Source organism: Artibeus jamaicensis, unplaced genomic scaffold (genome assembly GCF_021234435.1).
Source record: "Artibeus jamaicensis isolate MK-2021 breed Jamaican fruit bat unplaced genomic scaffold, CSHL_Jam_final contig_426, whole genome shotgun sequence".
In the NCBI taxonomy this organism is placed as follows: domain Eukaryota; kingdom Metazoa; phylum Chordata; class Mammalia; order Chiroptera; family Phyllostomidae; genus Artibeus; species Artibeus jamaicensis.
The window spans coordinates 14,567,935-14,588,648 of record NW_026521826.1 but is presented as its reverse complement, the minus strand read 5'-3'; the positions used below and the strand labels follow the sequence as shown (position 1 = coordinate 14,588,648).

Below are 20,714 nucleotides of genomic sequence, written 5' to 3'. Positions count from 1 at the left end.
ACAAAGTACAGCATGATTTTAAATGCTCAATTCTCAAAACAAGAGTTTGTCCCAACATCTCAGTGGGCACCAGGAACAGGGAATTTTAACCCAAATTCACATGATACAGAAAACAGCTTGGACACGAGTATTCAATAAAAATCAATTGTGAGTGCTGTTTTCATCAAATATGTTTGAAAAGAACTTAAAAAGAAACATGTAAGAAACAAGGACAATGAAGGATTCTCAATGAGAGCTTAGCATTCATTTCTTTCCTAAAGATATTCACCACTGAAATCAAGTCCTTGTCACCTCCACCCAGAGTCTGAGTGCAATAGCTAATTAGAAAGACTGCTCTTTCACGTAATCACCAGTGTTCAATGGCTCAGAAACACATCGTACGCACAACCATTCAACAGGATGACGACTGTCTTAGAAAGGCCGAGAAACGTGATCAAGGCAAAGGAATGAATGTGAAATAAAAAGATGTGACCAGAGGCCTGTGTGGTTTTGACTATATGATTATCCGTATCTGTTTAGAACACTAAAACTGTACCTTCTTGTCCTGTACATCCTATGGCCCCATCTTGCTTTATGCAGGAGCAACATGACATTCCACTAACTGCTCGCCAGAGAGACCATCCTGGGGAGCCCTCCGTCAGTGAACCCGGTGGATGTAAAACTTCCGGCTGGATGCCTCAACCCCCCATGCTTGCAAGGAATTTGGTCCTGTCCTAGTTCTGGCTTCATCTACCAGGTATTGGGGAAACGACAGGTGAGAGCTCAGAGATGTGATGGCGGCCAAGGTTGTGGGCAGGCTGTGAGAAACTGAGGCAAATGCGCACCCAGGTCTGCAGCTCAGCTCAGAAGCAAGGTTGTGGACGTGTGTCAAATCACGATTCTGTAAGTGCAGTGGGTGCCACCACACGCGGGGGTACGGAGCCAGGAAGGCACAGCCGACTGGAGGTGGAGTCGGAACCACAGATGAGGGAGTGACCTTGGACCCGGGCCCACACACAGGCACTCTCAACGTGGACCTCACCTTCTGCCTGATGTCTGGTTTTAGGCCATAGCCCCTTGGACCAGCTGGGAAGCACCTCATGGGCCACATGAGGTGCACTCAGGAAATGGCAACCACTTACTCTGTCTATTGTTGGTACTGAAGTTTTAATCTTTCTACAGAAATATTTTTAAAAACCTTCTTAATGTTAAATTTATATTTTTTAAATGGTAAAAATTTTATAGAAAAACGACTTTAAAATCCTTCACGTATCCCCTCGCCCTCTGCCAGTCAACTCTGGCATGATCCCTGTGCTGTATCTTAATGGCACAAGGAGCACATTTTTAGGAAAAGTACGCAAATGATTTCATTGTAACACTGAATTTCCCGGATGTGTGAACTGTTCATTTGGTGGATCATCTGTGGTAATGGTGCTATGTCACAAAGCTGTAGAGCCCCAGAAATTTTTAGGTGCAGGAACTGCGGCCCCGGAGAGGAGGGGCTCACCCAGGGTCAGATGGCCAATCTGGGCAGCGGCAAGAACCCCTGCTCACGAGCTGCCAGAAGCTCTGTCTCCCCAGAAGCTAAGTTCAACCTCCCCATTTGAACTCGGAGGTTCAGACGGGACACACACTTTAATATGTGAAGAATACCATGCAAGTAAGCCTGCTACCACAACTCTGAAGTGCCCTGTCTTCCAAGGCCGGAGAGAAAAGTCAAAAGACTGTTATTAGGGTGACAGGGCCGTCTCTTAAAAAAGAAATATTAGAGTCTAGTCAGTGATGCTGTGTTTCCTAATCAATTTTCATATGTTAGGGACTTTTAATATTGGCTCAATCAAAATCAGAAGTTGCTTCTGATACTTTAACCATTTTAGATTTCTTACCCTGTTAGTCAGGTGGTCTGGTTAATTTCACATTAACGAACACCTAGGAGCATCCGGTTTCTCATTTAAGGACACTCTTCCAGTGTGTATTTTTGGGAAGCCAAACCTTTAAATAATCAAAAGCAGAACTCTTGTGCTTTGCGGCCTGAAAGCCCTGTCATCCCTTACAATGGAGCACATCCGTGTGACAGGACAGGAACCCTAATCAGAGACAGAATCCAAGGACACTGAAAAATAAGTCATGGCACGAGCTACAAATACCTAGATGCTACACCCCCACCCCACTCACACTGGTGTGGGTGATGGGAGTTGAGGGTCATGCGCCTTCCCAGTAGTGCTCGTCCTGGGCAGAGCAAGCTCTCACAGGCCCACATCCATGCTCCCTAGTGCTGCTCAGAGGTGGAGGTGCTGCTGCAGTGACCTATGACCCCCAACCCAGGGTACTGAGCAAGAGTATCCACTACCCTCACTCACCAGTGAGCCCCAAATGAGCTGCCAAGAGGCTCCTAACATCAGAAAACCAGCTTTTAAAGTGCGGTGTGTGTAAGGTTTCAGAGAGCAGAAAGTGCAGATGACATAGACCTGCATGTCAAAGGGCACAGGCGACCAAATTTCCCCTGACCCGGCACTGACCCTATTTCGCTCCTCATTAAACAGGGCCTGACGCAAGCAAACAGGAAAGTGGGTCACCTGTAAGCACAGGATGTCAGTGTCCCCCCCACCCCAGTGGGTTTCCACTTACACAGGAATCACAGTGAATTGCCAGGGTGAGGATTGTTTCTCTCTGTAGTAAATCTAGCCAACTATAAAAATCCTTTCAGCATCTTGAAACAGCGAGCCCTGTTTTATTCCGTCACTGAGATTAACTGCTGTGATTCCCAGGTCTCCCTTATCAGCTTAATCCCGGCCATCCCCCAGCTGTCTTGCTAAATACGGGGCTGTACCTCCGAATGGCCACAGTGAGTGCCTCTGGTGAGCTGGCACAGGGACAGATGACCTCCTGGCGCAGGCCTTTACTTTGAAAGACGTTGAGAAATGCGTCACAGGAAGAAATAGACCCTGCAGTGAAAGAAGGGACAATATTCAGACAGAGGAAGTCATGTATGTCAATGATTTAAAATATCCCATAGTAGGAAATGCTTTTGAAGTTAGGATTTAGGCACAGGTGCAATTCGGGGGCATAGAAAACATACTTCACTTACTACAATTTATCATTTATGTCACAAGGAAAGATGATTTTCTCAAATTTAGAGAACTCAGGAATTTTTAAAAAAAAACACAACTTCTATGCTTAATCAGAAACATTTCCTGACTGATGAACTTTAACAACTTCTCTGAGACTGGTTTTACTATTTTCAATATGGATGTTCTAAAGTGTGGGTAAATGTAACCTTCACTCAGAGATTTTCAAACCTTTTTGATCTCATGGCACACATAAATTAATTACTAAAAGTTGGCAGCATGCCAAAAATACATTCTTTGCCGATCTAACAAAAAATAGGTAAAATTTTGATTCCTTCACACCAGAGAGCTATTGCTGTGTTGGCTGTTGTCATTTATTTATTTATAATCTAAGGGAGATCAGTGCCTCTGACCAAATAGTCAGGTAATACATTTTAAAAATTCTTGTGACACTCCAGTTGAAAATCACTGCCTTAACTAAATGGAGAAAACTTTAAATTAACTTGAATGATGAGACCTGGGTATAATTACTAGGGCTCTATCATCTAAAAGATTTCCTAATACAAGTTCACCTTGATTTGTGTGAGACACGCTGCTCTGTATAGTTATGAGTAAAACCAACTATGTGTTAAAATAGCCCGTGATTTTTGGAGTTATTCTGTAAATGGAAGAATCACTTATAAAACTAGTACTAATTAATTTTCAGTTTACAAGTCCACTTTTGCATATCAGATGTTCTTTAAGAAAGTATACATTGCTTTAATTTACAAATATATACTTCACGGAGTTTATAACATGGTCAAACTTTTTTACATTCATTTCACTTTCATTCACTTTGCTTCTGGCTTACATGCTTGTCCTATAAAAACAAGCTAGCTGAATTTTATTTCAATTGACTGAAGTATTTCTCAAGGTGTAGGAGGCCTGTCCAGAAAAAGCTCAGCCATTGTTAATATAACGGGAATGGTTTGAGCAACACTGATGTAACCTGGCAGCCCAGGAGAGTGGACTGGAATGTGCATGTGTGAACAATGACAACTTCACTCTACTAGTCAGTGGGGGTGGTAGACCCCACTGAGTGAACATATGTACTGTGTGGCTGTCACATTCAAAATAACAGTACAGCAAAGAATCTGCATCAATTTTGCATTAAGCTTGAATATTCCTCCACAGAAACTATTTAGATGATTTAAAAAGCTTTGGGGGATGATACAATGGGTGCAATGCAAATGAAAGTGTGGCACAATTGCTTCAAAGGTGGCTGAGAATCTGTTGAAAGTGGTCCACGCTCTGGAAGGCCTGTAACAAGCAGAACATTTGAGAATGTTGAAAGTGTATGGGCTGCAATCAACAAAGATCGGTGACTGACGATGCAAGAACTAAGAATTGATCTGGGGATTCCAAAAACTACCACATCCGAGATGCTGACCACATAATCTTGGCATGAAACATGTTGTGGCAAAATTCATTCTGCTACCAGAGCAGAAGGAACACCATGCTGCAGTTGCTAAGGACTTAATTCAAACCACTACCAGTGAACCAGATTTCCTCAAGAAGGTCATAACTGGCGATGAATCACGGGTTCACAGCTATGGTCCAGAAACGGAGGCCCAGTAGCTCCAATAGAAGTTGCCTGGTTCTCACATCCAGAGAAGGTGCAGCCAAGTTGCAGTGAGATCCAGACCATGTTAGCTGTGTTTGATCGGGAAGGTGCTGTCCATCACAAGTATGCCCCTCCGGGCCAAACAGTTAATGCAGAGCACCACCTCAGTGTTCTCTGTCGGTGGAGAGACACGGTGTAATGAGAATGGCCACAGCTGTGGAGAACTGGTCACTGACAGTGTCCCCATGACAATGCCCCCGCATCACGTATGGTGCAGTTTTGTGCTGAAACATCAATCACCCAAATGACTCAGCGCCACTACAGCCCAGATTTGGTGTCGTTTGACTTCTGGCTTTTCCCAAAACCAATATCACTTTTGAAAGGGAAGAGATTTCAGACTGTTGATGAGATTCAGGAAAATAATGACAGGGCAGCTGACAGCAATTCCAACAAAAGATTTCACAGTGTTTTAAACAGTGGAAACACCTCTGGGAGAACCGTGTGAGGTCCCAAGGCACCTACTTTGAAGGGGACTGAGGCACTACTATCTTACATACGATGTTCCTTATGTCTTCAATAAATGCCTCTTCTTCATAGCACATGGCTGGGTACTTTCTGGACAAACCTCACATTAACAGTATTCTGTGAAACTACTAACTTTACCCAGATAATTTTTGCTATAGGATTTGATAATGAAATTTCATTAAAAATTATAAATTAATTTCCTGATCAATAAAACTAGTATGGACCATCAAATAATAATAATAGTTAATATTTCTTGGGAATTTATTACATCCCAAATACCTGTATGTAGGGATTACTTCATTTAATCCTCATTAATTCTTATGATTTAGGTGTCATGTTGAAGTTAAAAAAAAAAGAAGAATTAAACAAAGTGACATTCTCTACAGCACCAGGAAGTGGAGGACCAGAACCCGAGCCCAGGGCCGAGTTCTCCTCTCCTCTGGCACACCACCCACAGTGCCTTTAGCCAGTGCGGAGTTCTGTTTGGATATTATTTTGAGACCACTTCCTAACTAAGGTAAAGAGTAGAAAAAGAAACATTGAAGTGCACAGAATAAACCCTGGCGATGAGGACCCTGCTGCCCGCGTGTCCTCTCTCCAGCAGCGAATGCCGCTTACAGGGGTTTGCGCCGTCGGCGACGATCAGCATCCGCAGCGAGGAAAGGTTGATGTCTCTCTGATCCCTGTGGGCCACCAATGCCCAGTGCATGTCCCTGGACTTGACACAGGCCACTTTTGCTGAAGTAGAAGCAGAGGGAGAGGAATTAATGTGTGGTCTCTCAGACCGTGAGCCATTAAAAGAGGGACTCATGAGAGTGGGGGACACCGAGGCCACTCCGGGATGCACCTTTGTACTGGCAGACCTTCTGGATCCAGGAGAGCGGGTTCACCTTCATCAGCGAGTACGGGATGCTGATCACGTGCATCATGTTCATGACGCTCTGAAACCAAAGACACGCACAGAGGTGAGACTGGAGAGGCCCTTCCCGCCAGCACCAGGCTCCAGGCAGGGGCACAACAGGACAGGCTTGGGGCTCCTCACACTGCCAGGGGTGCTCGGTGCCCACGGGCGGCTGATCCCAGGGTATGTCAGGATAATCCGGGAACGGGAGTCTCAATGGTTACCTAGTCCTTTCAGCTCCTGCTTTTCCTGATATAGGTGGAGAATCTAAGTCCAAATACTTTTTGTTTAAAAAAATGAAGCCTTTAATTTTAATGATTATCATTTTTTAAGGTCCTTTCATAGTGGAAAGTGGCTGTATCACTCTTAGTGACCCCCAAAAGATTCATTTCTTTAAAATGAATGACCAAAACTTTCAAAATACTAGACTTACTGGGGGAATCACTTCATATATTACATAAATGTCTAACTGCTTTACTGTACACTTGAACTAACATAAAATAATACTGAATGCCAACTGTATTTGAAAAAAATAAAAGCAAAATCAAACTAAAAATAAAATAAATGGTCAGTCCCTACATGCCTCAGGTAGGACTCACACACCTGTCTGGATGTCATCTAGTCCAATGCACTCAGGAGCTGGTGGTGAAGGGACTACAAAGAGGGAACGTCGGCCAGGACCTTCCCGGCTCTGTGACATCAGGATTCTCTCTGCTACTGTGGGAGGAGGTGAAAGGAGAGGGCGGGGGTGCTCCAGAGAGCACTGGCCTAATCTGGAAGCTCTGAAGGAAAATGACCACCTATTTATTCCCAGGTAGAAGTGGGCATACTGGCCCCTCTCACCTTGGTTGCTCCCCACTCCATGCTGGGAGTGAGAGCACCTTCCAGCACAGAGAAGATGCCACAGGACAGTGTGTGTGGCTCTCCAGCCAGACCTGCCTTGCTCTAGAAAGTGGCAGCAAGAGACTCAGAAACTGCCGGTTCTTAGGGCAGTAATCCAGAGCAACAGAAAGCAGGTGGGAGACAGTATGGACAAGGTCTACCACAGACCTACTGCCGTGCCCCTGAAAGCACGATCGTCGCGAGAAACTCTGATGGCAACAGTAATGGCGGCTGTGTCCCATTATCAAGCAGGTGGATGGGCCAGGTGCTCACTAAACATCAGGCCCATGATTCTTACACAGCATCACCATTCCCACTGGACAGATAAGGAACCTGGGATTCAGAGTCACTTGGGCAAGAAATGATTTTGGGGCTCAGGTGACTTGCCTAGAGTCACAAAGCTGTAAGTGTGACCTGCGGCCTGCACAAAATCGTAAACTCACTTAGAATATTATAAGATTTCTTTGTGATTATGTGTCACGATGTATTTAATGTGTGGTGCAGGGACACAAAAAGGTCGGACACCCCTGCAAGGAAAGGCTGAGGTCTGGGCCTGGGTTCTCTGACCCCGGCCTCTGCCCATGACACCAGCCCGGCCGTGTGAGTGCTCGTGGGGAGTCAGGCTCGTGTGGCTGGTCATCGGCTGGTATCCAGACAGTAGAAACAAACTGTGCAGGTCACAGAAAGAAGCTGCCGGTCTGGAGCTCCTCATGTGACACATAAATGCTCCTGTCCTGATAAATGCTGGTTGAGAAAGAAACAATAAATTCCACTTTCTATATTGATATTCCTATTAATCGTGCAAAAGGAACTAGATTTTTCTACTTCAGAAATGATAAAGTTTCAGCATGAGAAATTTTAAGAAGGAAAATGGGTGATTAAAGAGGACCACATATAAAACAGACATGTAAGAATCTAAGCAGTCACACCACACATTTTTAAGTGCCAAACATATCTTAAATAATAAGCCATCTCTCTATAAATGTGCCTGCAGCTTTGAACTGGCGTCACTTATCAAGTGGCACCGACAATAAGGCACCGACAATAATGAGCCATGAATTCTCCACCACACACACCGAGTCTTCATCGAGGGGAGATCTGTAAAGACCTTCTCTAGCATAATGACACAGGTTCCCACAGTATCCATAAATACTGACTTATAAAAAGAAAAAAAAGAATGTTGTTGCCAAAACAGATGTCAAGTGACCCAAACTCAGACACTTGACAACTAACACTGCTGCATAATCATAAATGATGAAAGTGGGGAGGAAGATACTGAGCTTCCCAGGAGCCTGGGAAAGGCTGCCCTGAGCAGCTGTGCATTCAGTGTGGGTCAGTGACTCACGCAAGTGGCTGCAGAGACCCACTGGGTTTACTGTGCTTTTGGAAGCTCTGTTAGCTGCCAATTCGAGACTTCTAACAATGACGACTTCTCCTTATAACTGGAAGAAAGGGGCTTGCCCTAGCTTCTAAGTGTAAAGATCCTCCTTCCAATTCTGACAGGAGCACATGCAAATGTAACTGAGACACAGCAGGACTGAGCATCCGTCACACTTACTGTTAGGATTCCATGCCAGAGCCCAACGTCTTTCTTGAAATCCAACACATTCACAATGGTTTCAGCTGTACAAATAGGAAGAGTAGCAAGATTTTTACTTATGACAGGAACAGAACAAATGGCAAAGAAAACCCAGTGTCACATCAGGGGTGGCGACGGACCTTAGAATGACAACAGTTCACTGTATCTTTGTAGAAAGATAAACTGTTGGTCTGCCTGGAAAGCGTTTCAAGACAAAATTCTGACATGCACATTTACAGCAAGAACTCTTCATGCCCTCACTTAAAGCACCTTTTCCCTTCTCTTTGTATACAAATATTTCCCCCTTCCTGCCTCTTTCCTTTTTTTTAAAAAAAGATTCTTTTCATTTCCATCACGTGTTCTCCCAGGAAACCTGAGGGACAGGCGATTTCCAGCACAGGCCCTCTGCTGCGGCACCACAGAAGCCTCAGGGGTGGGGCTGGGATAATATAGGAGACAAGGGCTTCAGAAAAACAGGACGGGGGAGCAGTCGAGGGTTGGGGGGGTGCTTTATAAAGGTGAGGGTAAGAAAGGGGAGCTGAAAATATATGGTTGGAACAACTACTATGATGGACCATGGAAGCCAAGCTGGAGAGCCAGCCACCAGCAATACCACGAACAATGCTTTGGAAGTGACACTTGTCAAGTGGCCTGGGCAGGTGGCTGGGCTGCCTACCCCTCTGCCCAGCGCCGCCCAGCACTGAGCCCCAGGCATTTACCCAGGCCTTGTCCTCCACGTTTACTTGTTTGTTGTTGAGATGTCTGCCAAAGGCTCAGCGCTGTTTGCCTGACCACATTTCAGAGGAAACAACCTACATCGCGGTTTATACAAATACTTTTTAAATGGGGAAATGGAGAGCATCTCTTTGTCTTTTGTTCCCCTCTCCAACTCCGACAAGAGTGACAACCTTAGGCCTTCAGTTAAGACAAGGAAATGGGTCATGAAGTTGTAAGAAATGTTGAAATTAAAACTGGAAATGCTGACAAGTAGGGTGGTAGTAATTAGAGACAATGTGTCTTGATGTCTGGGAAACTAGTCCAGGTACCAAAAATCAGCAGAACATCTGAGAAAAGTTCATTGTTTTTAAAAAAGGAAAATAAATATCAGAAAGATGGGGGGAGAAAAAGAATGAGAAAAATAGAGAAAGTGAAGCGTTTCGGGCTTCACTGGAGTGACGGGTGCCACCAACGTTGGTGGACATGCTCCCAGTGCAGGGACCTTGCAGCAGAGGCTCCAGCCAGAGGGATAACTAACTGGTATCTGGCCTGACCCTTCTAAGATCCCAGGTCAGTGCTGTTACCACAGTTTCCTCTGGTCACCCTTCTTCTTTGCCTCCATGGCTATCCAGTTCCAGTGAAAGAAAGTACGTCATGGAAACCAATGGTTCTCAGCTGTGTAGCCTACCCCTGGGAGCTTACAGAATTCACTACCAGCAACTCGAGCTCAGTTGGCTGGGGTGGCCTAAACACGGGCATTTTTTTTCAACACTTTCAAAGGGATTCTGCTGTGTGGACAGAGATGAATACACATGGAATTAATGATCTGTGGTGGCCTGAGTAGGGTCCCCTCGAGTTCAGAGGTTAAAGCCTTAATCCCACTGTGACTGAATGTGGAGATGGGACCTCTGAGGGCCAAAAGGTGGACCTGATCCAACAGAACCAGTGTCCTTATGAGGAGAGGCGGAGACGCCGTATCTCTTGCTCTCTCCACATGCACAGGAGAAAGGCCCGGGGAGGACACAGAGAGAAGGTGCTGCCTGCACACCAGGAAGCAATGTTCACCCCCAGGAACCGCCCTGATGGTGCCCTCACCTCGGACTTCCAACCAAGACCATGAGAAACAAGTGCCTGTTGTTTAAGCCTCTAGGTTGAGGCATTTGTTACTGCAGCCGGAACTGAGACACTACACAAGCCAAGTTCGCCTGCAGTTGAGCTGGGCTCAAATGTCACACAACTCTTACGGTTACCAGTGGGAACAGCACCGACTCTTGGCTGGTCAACATGTATCTCACGGGCCACGGTCTGGAGTCAGGGTCCCCAGGGAGGGTCCCAGCAAGTCCCCCCGTACCTTCTGTGTAGCCGCACGCCTGTGTGAGAGCCTGGCAGTGGGTCAGCAGTGCAATCCTCGTCACGGTCACCCCGAGCACACTTCCATCCTTGCACGTCTTATACTGAAACGAGATGACAATGGGGGGACAAGTGGTACCAAGAAGCAAAGCAGGAGCCACATCCATCAGCTCTTCCGGTCACATAAGAGGCTGAAGATCCCGATTCTGGAACTGTGTAATACCAGCAAAGTGGGGACTTAGTTGCAAAGCCCCGGACCCAGTGACGTACCTCGATATATGCGGTGTCATTATTTGCATCTTTAATGTGTGGGAACCAGTCTCGAGGAGGTTTGGAGAGATGTTTTGACTCTGTGACAAACCATAACAACTTTGGCCAACCTTGGAAATAAAGGACAAATTCCTTTTAGTTGAGTGTTTCCCAGAAAAGAAGCGTGAAGAATCACTTCCCCATTCATGACCATAGTTCACACCACCGCGTGCCAGAGAGAACCTCTGGTGTTTCCATCGAGTCAAGGACAACAGCCATGGCGCAAAAGCCACCGCCAGTCAAATCACGCTGCAGGGTGGGCTGATACGCTGTCGGAGACATTGGTGTGTGGAGAAGAATGCACCCTGGCTGACTCACTGCAGAGCAGCCCTTCCCAGTGAAGGGCCCTCCTCCCGACAAGGCACCGACACTGCCGTACCTTTGAACTGGGGGATCTCCCCCGTCGGGCTCTTCGGCAGTCCTTTGTGGCAGGCGTCGCTGGTCAAGGCAACGGTCACTCCACAGCTGCCAAGCAGGAACCCGATCTGCTGGCTCCCTGCATCCTGGGAGAGGGCAACAAAGAGAAAAGAGGCACAGAGACGAGATGACAGCGGCACTCCTGGCAATACAAGGCCTCATCCTGGGTTCTGGGATGCAAGAAACCACCCTGATCAACTGTGACTCCTGCACGGGCTGGGCTCTGCAAAATAGCATCAGATCCCAGACGGCCGCCTGCTAGCTGTGTGGCTTTGAATGGGGGAGCTACCTCGTGTCGCTTCTCTTAACAGCGCCATGCGGTGAACGGCAGTCCCCTCACAGGTCTGCTGTGAGGGATAAAGCAGGAGAAGCAAGTAGTACTCAATGTGGGGCTGGCACTTAGTGGTCTCATAAAAACTCCCAGTTCTGTGAACTATTACTACAGGACGTCAGTACTGTGGAGAACAGAAGGGGCCTGAGAAAACGTCTTCATACTGAATAATTACTGCCTGCCTGATTTTAAACACTCTGAGCACAGGGCTCTGCCATATTTGATCACATCTACAAACAAATGGAGACCTGGTCACCACCACCCACCCTGAGCACGTGTTGCCTCATGAAATAAGAACGTGTGTTAGACAGGCCAGCATGTGTGACCGTGGTTCTGGTAACACTGAGCACTGGGAACCTCCAGGTAACCAGCACCCTCGTAGGAACATGGCGCCTCTGCGGGAGGGGCAGCCACGGGACGTGCCAGCCGCCCCGTGGGAAGGTAACCCAGTTCTCTTTCTTTCCTCGCGCTGCCAGGCTGGCTGACTCACACTGTGCAGGAGCTGGCATCGCTAGAACCAAAATGTCTTGACTGCAGTGAACCCGTCGCCTCAGTTCACTGCATGGGACTCTGCCTGAACCCCTGGGCCCTGGCCTGCTGGTGGACCAGACACCTGGCTGTCTGTCACTCTACCTGTTTTTCTATCTTGCTAAGAAAAACATGAGGCACCGTGGTGTTTTCACCCAAGTAAAATCAACAGTATTGACACCTTACACCTACAGTCTTTCAAGTGAACAGTTTCTATTTTTCTTTTTGTCAACTTAATCCCCCCACCCCAGAGAAAACCACATCTTTTTCTATGTGGGACTGTGCACAGGAAATCTCCAACACCCTGTGCAGCCCTGAGAGGGGGCGGGTGGACAGGAGTGGTCCCATTTTTGGGGTGCTCACAGTATGTTTCCTTCAAGCAATGCTATTTCAAAGAGTTATAATCAGTAACTTTAATACGGCGGTGTCAAACTGATTTTCACCAGGGGCCACATCAGCCTCACAGTTGCCTTCAAAGGGCCGAATGTTAAGTTCAGGACTGTGTAAATGTAACTACTCCTTAATAGTTAAGCGAGAGCTCAGCACTGCCGCCAGGTAGAAACAAGGTGCCAGGCTGGATAAAACAAGGTGGAGGGCTGGATTCGGCCCACGGGCCTTGTGTTTGCCACCTGTGCTTTAACAGAATTTGTATAGCCCATCACCAAACACCATGACTATGCAGTGGGAAAGGAAGACAGATTCTGAGATCAGGTTCGGCAGCAGGAAGGCATTTCCTTGTGCGTGTGAGCTTGCCACACTGTCTACAACAAAGAGGGTTTGGGAGCAAGAGCACCAGCGAGTACCTGCCGAGACCCACAAAGGGCTCGTCGTGCCCATGCTAAGGGTGCACTCTGACCTTGGCACCCCCAGTGGAGGCACGATGTCCCCTGAACCCTGTCTTTCCAACATCTGCTCATGACTTGACTTCTAAAATGATGGAATCACCAGGATAAAAAGACACCTAAAATACAGACGGAGAGATGAGAGATCAAGCGGGAAGGGGAGTAACTGGGAATCGGATGCCATGATTCAGCAGGAAAGTCAAATTTCATGCCTGTTCCTCCTTTGCCTAGAAGGAGCTTCTCGTCGTCATCATCTGGACAATACCTACTGAGAGCTCCAGTCAAATGTCAACTAAACAAGAACAACTGTGACTGCTGCACCCACACAGAGCTGGGGTAAGACCCGGTTCACCTGCTCTCAGGGCAGCCTGTGTGTTTCCTTCACACACCAAGACCCCTGAACAAACACACACTTGAACCCACAGCCTGGAGCAGAGCCCTGCATATAGAGACACCCAACACATAATGTCCAAACTGAATTTCTACCTGGACTCTGAGGACAAGGACGGCAAGGACCCTGGACCTGTCCTGTGCAGCCACCCACCTGGCACTCACACTGAGGCCTTGTAAACCTTCCTCTATCTGGCCTGATATGCCCCCGCTAGGTCAGGGAGGCAGCTGCATCTCAGGAAGAATGTGACGACTCCCTGCTGGAGTACACACCCGCCGTACTTGTTCTCCGTGCCTTTTCCCTGGGAGTGAGGGCACTCTGGTCTGCGGGCACCACCTGGCTGGGGCTCTTCCTCTGCAGAGCCGTGCTGCCAAGGACGGTCAGCTCCCTCATCACAAGATCTCACTAATGACTGATTCTTTTTTAGATGCCAAGGAAATCTGGACCTCCCTTGAGTTTAAAGTTTCCCCTTGCTTTCAATCTTTCTCCAATATGTAGAGAGTTGAATAATTATGTCCCTTCCTAGGAAGTCTGGCCTTACCATAGCCTCCCTCACAAGTAACTCCTCCAGCAGCAGACAAGGCAAGTGGACATGTCACTCGACCATCATCTCTGCCATCTCGTCTCAGTCTCCTCATCGGCAAACATCAGTCACACCCACAGAAAGGATTCTCTAATAAATAAGAGGTAATTTCATGGCAAGCCTCTCTCGAGCTCATTTTTGATTCTCGGCCCCACAACAACTATATGATATTTGTTCAGTTGTGTTCCTTGCCCATGCAAACTGCCAACTAACAGCTGGTTAGCTCTTATCAGATGAAAAAGACAATAATGAAAGACATGATGGCGAAATGGATGCAGATGCAGAATCAACACCGAATGCTGTAGACTCATGAGCTTAAAGATGCTCGTGGTCATGGAACCAGGTGGATCAAAGAAATTGGACATGGACATTTTCCTTATTAAAACTAAGACAAACTTGTCATAATATATATAAATTTGCTAATTAACATCTAACTTTTTATTTATAATGGAAATTTTCAAACACACACAAGGATATAGAGAAAAGGAGAAAGATTCCCACAAATCTATTAATCGAGCTGTAACAATTAGCCAACGTTTGGTAAATCTGGTCTCTCCCCAAACACACACACACACACACACACACACACACACACACACACACGCTCAGACCGGAGTACTTTAAAGTGAATCCCATTCCTGGGGCCCATCCTTTCACACACATACATTTTGGCTGTGAGGGTCGCCCCAGTCTGCCAGTGTTCCCCCTCCCCAGTGCCTGGATGCCATGGTCTCCTCAGTACCTCTGATTGCCTCAGGGAGAGGTTCTGTGACTGATTACAGGACGTTGTAAAAATGTGATGAGACGTTGATGTTACCACTTCCAGAGACATGTCATTTTTATGTGGCATCTGCAAGCCTTTGCTAAGGCAAACAGATGGCTGGTGTGTGAGAATCTAAGGAGAGGGAGTGAGTGCTGGCACGCCGGCCCTGGTCAGCTGACTCCTGCGGCCCACGGGCCTGCCTTGTCTCTGGCCCTCTCCCACTTAGATTATGGGCACTTGCCCCCATGCTGGTGGCCTTGCTACTTTCCTGTGAGACTCAGATGCCCATGTGTCCGGAAGGAGAAGTTCTGGCCCGGCCTAATTTTGCCAATTGACAAATAGGTTCTGTTGACAGCTGGCCTTCACAGACCAGCTCAGCCACCTCAAGAGGGTCCTGGGGACAGGCGTTTCCATCTGCTGTGACCCCTCAAGGCCTGTCCTGGCACAGTCGTGTGGACACCCGCTCACCCCTCCCCGTGCCCAGCATCGCAGGGACACTGACTTTTTCTGCTGTGACATCTTCAAGGGAAAAATGAGCTTTTCCTCTCATCCCCATAATTAGAACAGAGAATAAATTAATGTACATGAACTAAATTGTTCAGTCAGTTTCATTAAGCAACATTCAGGATTCAGAAAATTTGGTTCTAATTAGGCCCATTGTTTTTAAATCATCACCCAAGGATATGTTTATTGATTTTAGAGAAAGGGGGGAGAAAGGGGGGAGAGAGGGTGAGAGAAGGAGATATAAACATCAATCAGCTGCCTCTTTCACATGCCCTGATTGGGGATTGAACCTGCAACCTAGATATGTGGCCTGATTGGGGATTGAACCTGCAGCCTTTTTGGTGCAACACTCCACACAACATTCCAACCAACTGAGCCACCTGGCCAGGGATGGCCCATTATTTTAAGACAAGTCCAGCGGAAACAGGACTGGTGGATGGAAGAAACACTCCTACACGTCATCGCCTGTGCGCATGTGCACATCCTACCCCATTCTCAACTGCACCCAACCAATGGTTCTTTTATTTAAAATTAAGAGACGTTCTCTAAGACAACAAATGTTATGCTCTGCAGTCTCAGAGCCTGAGTGACAGAGGGGACCACTCCACGGCTGTCACCTCCGTCTCCTTGGACAACAGCAGACCATCGGTGTTTGGTGGCCACCAGTGTGAACCCTGTGGGGCCTCCTCCCTCTGTCTCTCTCCCACAGATGCTGTAGCCCCGGAGCACAGAGAGCACGTCGTCTGTGTGGATGAAGAGACACACACGGATGCGCAGGACAGCACAACGTTCCTTCTGATACTGCACTGCAGTTTCATTATCAGAGCAAGATTAAGTACTCACTCTAATTATAAAGTAAGATCTGACAAATCGTAGGTGGTCCTGGGACTTGATAAGGTCCAAACACCTGAGTGAAAGCAGTGACCACCTCTCCCCAACATTAAAAATCTCTCATTTGCCCAGGCTTCCAGTATAATGATGCGGAGGAAGAGGACACACAAACACCTGCTTTATTGACAGATGACTTGGCTGGACTCTGTTACAATGCGCAGAGGCTCTGCCTCTGATATGCTCTTCCTACCAAACCACGTGGCTGAGTGTGCAGTTACTGTGCCCTTTACTGAGGTAACAGCTGGAGACCTGAGAGCCTCAGAAACAAGAACCGCCTCCCTGTGCCTCTTGATCCACATCCTGCTGAGATGAAAAGCCATTTTCAAAATGGCCATCCACACATTCCGACCTCATGAGAGAAAGTTCCAGTGCAGTCGAGCCTGTCATCCCCATTAACAGGCTTTAATGAAACAACGCATTCTTTACCTTTCTCGTGAGTGGTACTTCTATGGGCACAGGAACAACCTCGGCCAGCAGGCAGCCGTAGAAGGCCACCATGGACGCAGCAGGGTCGTTGTTGGGGAACACCAGAGCCACCTGCATGGACACAGGGGGGTGAATTTACCATTAACATGGCTTTTAAAATACCATGAAAGGAAGCAGCCTGCCACTGACAGTTCATGCTCCCAGTAAGAACAAACGCTGGAACAAAAAATAAGTGCCCTACTTAAGAATGCTCTTTAGGAAGACATGTTTTACCAGGTGTCATATACTTTTAATTCACGTGAAAGGCAAGCACATTACCAAGCCATCTATAACACCGCACCAGAATGCAACCGTCCTTGCTTTTGGCACCTGTCTTCCACATGGACACACTGTACAGGAAACTACAGTGTGCACTGTTCTGTTTCCCACCAGGCTTCGTACACACGTCCTTGTAGTCTCCGCAATCACGACCGGACCCCGTGTGCGTCCTCACAGGTGCTGGGCTGGCAGCTGGGCCCAAGTGGGGACCCACTCAGACCCCACTGGGGTTTGGCTCTGGGATCTGGGGCGGTGTTGGCCACACTAAGCCTTTGTTTTCTCATCTGAAAGCAGGAGCACTGGGACCTCCATCTTAGCCTGTGGTAAAGGTTCTAAAAGCCAGCTTAGTTTACACTACCACCCAAATAACCACATAATGGATAGCATGACTTTGCAGTACGTTTTCTTACTGTCCTTGGGCTACATTAGTGATGACACTTTCCCATGGAGTGACTGTAGGTGTCCATTCTCAGATGCACTGCTTTTCAGTTCCCTTGTGTACTTACCTGTTAGTGTTTCGACAGTGCCCCTCAAGTCTGGATGAATTTTAAATATGTGTGATAATAGTATTAAATTTGGTGTAAAGACTTATTGAGATAATAGTTTATTTTTATTGTTGCATTTAATGTTTTCTATAAATCTGTCAAACTTTCCCTTTATCACCTATTATTTTAAAAATATTTCATGTGACTTAAATTGATCTGAAGCTCATTCTAGTGTCTGCACAGTGCAGCTAATTAAATAGAGCCCATCCTAGTCTCTTGCTTTAAAAAGCCTGATTGAAGACATAAAGTTGTAACAGACAAAGTCCTGTGTCGGGACTGTCCACTATGCTCTCCCAGATTCTGCTTTATTTTAACATGAGTTTCTCTCATGTGCTGTTATGGCACTGGCGATACTCTTTCTTACAAGTTTGGTGTGTTTACAAAGCACATAAAACCTATGAGTTAGCACACGATCATCATAATTTTTTGTGCTAGCATATTCCAAAGTTTAAACAACTTTTTCTTTTTTTTTAAGGGGACAATTTATCCCCCCCCCCAAGATTTTATTTACTGAGAGGGGAAGGGAGAGAGACAGGGAGAGAAACATCATTGTGTGGTTGCCTCTTGCCTGCCCCCACTGGGGACCTGGCCCACAACGGAGGCATGTGCCCTGACTGGGAAGTGAACCGGCAACCCTTTGGTTCACAGGCTGGTGCTCAATCCACTGAGCCACACCAGCCAGGGATACACTTTAAAAAAAATATCCCAACTAGGAGTAAATAGTTTTGTCATGAACAGCTGGATAAAACATTCTATTTCCCTATCTAAAGAAACAGGGTTGCATAGAAGGTTTCAGATGGAGCTGGGGATGAAGCAAGCTCCATCTTAAATTTGGCCATGTTGGCAATTTAGTAACACAGAACAACTGGTGGAAACAAAATCAAGTTGGGAACATCTAATTTCTCTATGAAATGTCTGAAGTTTACTAAAATCATCTAAATGAGAGACAAACAAAACTGAAGGGCCAATAAAAGCCATTTTGCACTACTGATGAATTTTATTTGAGAAACTCTGTGAAACAGTTGTTAAATATTAATCCTTATTTTGTCTCAACAACATCCAGACAGATGGCAGGCTATCATTAGTAGGACTTTCAAGGAGGAATATAAGGGTTTATTTGTATGTCTATGCATATGAACCACAACCAACTATTTTTTAAAAAGCTGTCTTGAGGTGTGTGCATTGGCCTCAGATGTCCTGTGTTTAATTGGCAAGCTGAGAGCTGACCGAACCTGTCTCTAGAGCTGGATCTGGCAAAGCAACAATATTGAATTAAATGTCTACAAATCTTCCGGGGTACAACTGCCATGTGGCTTCTGTCCCTGAAGTCGACCAAAATGTCTCAAGAAGCTAGTCAAAGTGTAATAAAAAAGCAGATGTTGAAGTTCCATCTGAAACTGATGGCCTCACCCATTCATAAGGGACGAGTTAAATACTGACTTGTTCTTCCTAACATGTACCTATTCTGTAGGTGGGAGTCACCATGATGAAGACAGAAGAGAAAGAAAGCAGGTGGCGTCCCAGGGCCAGACAGTGTATCAGCCTGCTCCCGAGACAGAAGTCTGGTTGCCATGCCAGCGCCGCTTGCAGGAAGATCGACTTGATCCAGGATTTAGGACCTCCCTGCTAATGCCATGTTACATAACCTCACAGAGTTGTAAGATAGGACAAAATGTTACGTTAATGTAAAATAAATAAAAACAGAATATAAAACTGCATTGTCAGCTCTCAACCACGTAAAAATAATGGGTAGAAAAGGATCAAATTCCTAAAACCTCTTTTAGAATAAAAATTTATTTTTTTCCAATTTGCTTTAAGGAAAGGGAAGTCTGTATTCTCATCATTCTCATTAAGTTTTCCTTTAATGCCTGACCAGTCAAAAGCCCTGTTTTGTGGTAACTCCACAGAGATTCCAAATGACTTCATACACTCACATGGTTCCCTTTCATCTGGTTCTACATATTCCTTCGAGATTTCCTTGCACCTGATTATCCAAAGAGCAGAATAGACATCAACAAATCAAGAGGTGGAAGCCCGTCCTAGTACTTGCTCAGGTTTACCTTGTTTTCTATATTTAGGAAACAAGGTTTATCTATATTTCCCACACCCAGCCCTACTGTGTGCATGCCTGGTTTGTCGTCTTTGGCATGCTACATTCTAACCCCGGCCTCCGGTTCTTTCACATGCTCTTTTCCAGAAGCCCACCAAGAACTCATGGCCTTTTTTACCCCAAGAAAACTTCTCGGCCCTGGCTGGTGTAGCTCAGTGGATTAAGCGAGGGCCTGTGAACCAGACAATTGCGGTTCGATTCCCAGTCAGGGCACATACCAGGGTTGCAGGCCGGTTCCCTGCAGGCCAGTTCCCAGCAGGCGATGCATGAAAGGCAACCATACATTGATGTTTCTTTCCCTCCCTCCTTCCCTTCCCCGCTAAAGATAAATAAATAAAATCTTAAAAAAAAAAAACAAAAAACTTCTCGGACCCCAGATGCTCCCCAAATGAAAGAGATCGATCTCTGTTTCCCAAAAAGTTCAGCTGTATTACTCACCATCTCTTTTCTGGACCTATATTCCTTTCCAATTCATAGAAAAGTTAATCATCAATGTGTCTATTTAAAAAAAAAGTACTGCAAACTCCCTTAAGGCAGGCTTCACACGTGAGACTTCATGTACCTTCCACAGCTCCTCCTACAGCCTCCTGAAACCTACTCAGTTCAGGCACTTACTTCAACGCCTTTTTCAAAGTCCAAGGAGATGTTCCCCACACTGCCTTCATACAGTCACCTACGTGCAAAGTGCCTATAATTTTCATGGTAAGGACTGAATGTCCCTTATTCTGGAAGAAGGTATGTTTCATTCAAAAATGACTTTCAAAGAATTCTGTATATAGTGATAGGAAGTTATTATCAATTGAATGCTACAGTCACGTATGCTTTTTAATGAGCACTTATTTACCCATGCCAGATATGGCCACATAAAACTGCTGTAAGTGGAATTGCAACAATTAAGTTGTGTGCTTTTCTGTGTGTGCACCTGGCTAAGTGCACACACAGAAAGAAAAAGTAGCAGGGGACCTAAACTAAAGTGCTTACTACATTTAACAAATCATGTCGACTTAGGACTTAGAGCATTGCTAGGGAAACAGATGGAGTAAGAATCTTTAAAAAGATTATGGTCCAGATATTTAAAATTTTTTTGATACTCTTTATTTAAAATAAAACAGGCATTTAGCCATCTTATTAATACTAAAGTTATTTCTTGAC

The 20,714-nt window shown here is 46.1% G+C and overlaps 1 protein-coding gene across 2 annotated transcripts in view; it reads right to left on the bottom strand.

Moving 5' to 3' along the window:
• Positions 1-20,714, bottom strand: part of DIP2C (disco interacting protein 2 homolog C) — a 433,069-nt gene that overhangs the window by 109,666 nt on the left and 302,689 nt on the right. For both annotated transcript variants that reach the window (XM_053665789.1, XM_053665790.1), the window contains 8 exons: positions 16,590-16,700; positions 11,293-11,416; positions 10,875-10,984; positions 10,606-10,708; positions 8,517-8,581; positions 6,023-6,116; positions 5,794-5,913; positions 2,810-2,924 (listed from right to left, as the gene is read on the bottom strand). In XM_053665789.1, coding sequence (XP_053521764.1) covers positions 2,810-2,924; positions 5,794-5,913; positions 6,023-6,116; positions 8,517-8,581; positions 10,606-10,708; positions 10,875-10,984; positions 11,293-11,416; positions 16,590-16,700 — 842 coding nt within the window. The remainder of the gene's footprint in view (positions 1-2,809; positions 2,925-5,793; positions 5,914-6,022; positions 6,117-8,516; positions 8,582-10,605; positions 10,709-10,874; positions 10,985-11,292; positions 11,417-16,589; positions 16,701-20,714) is intronic.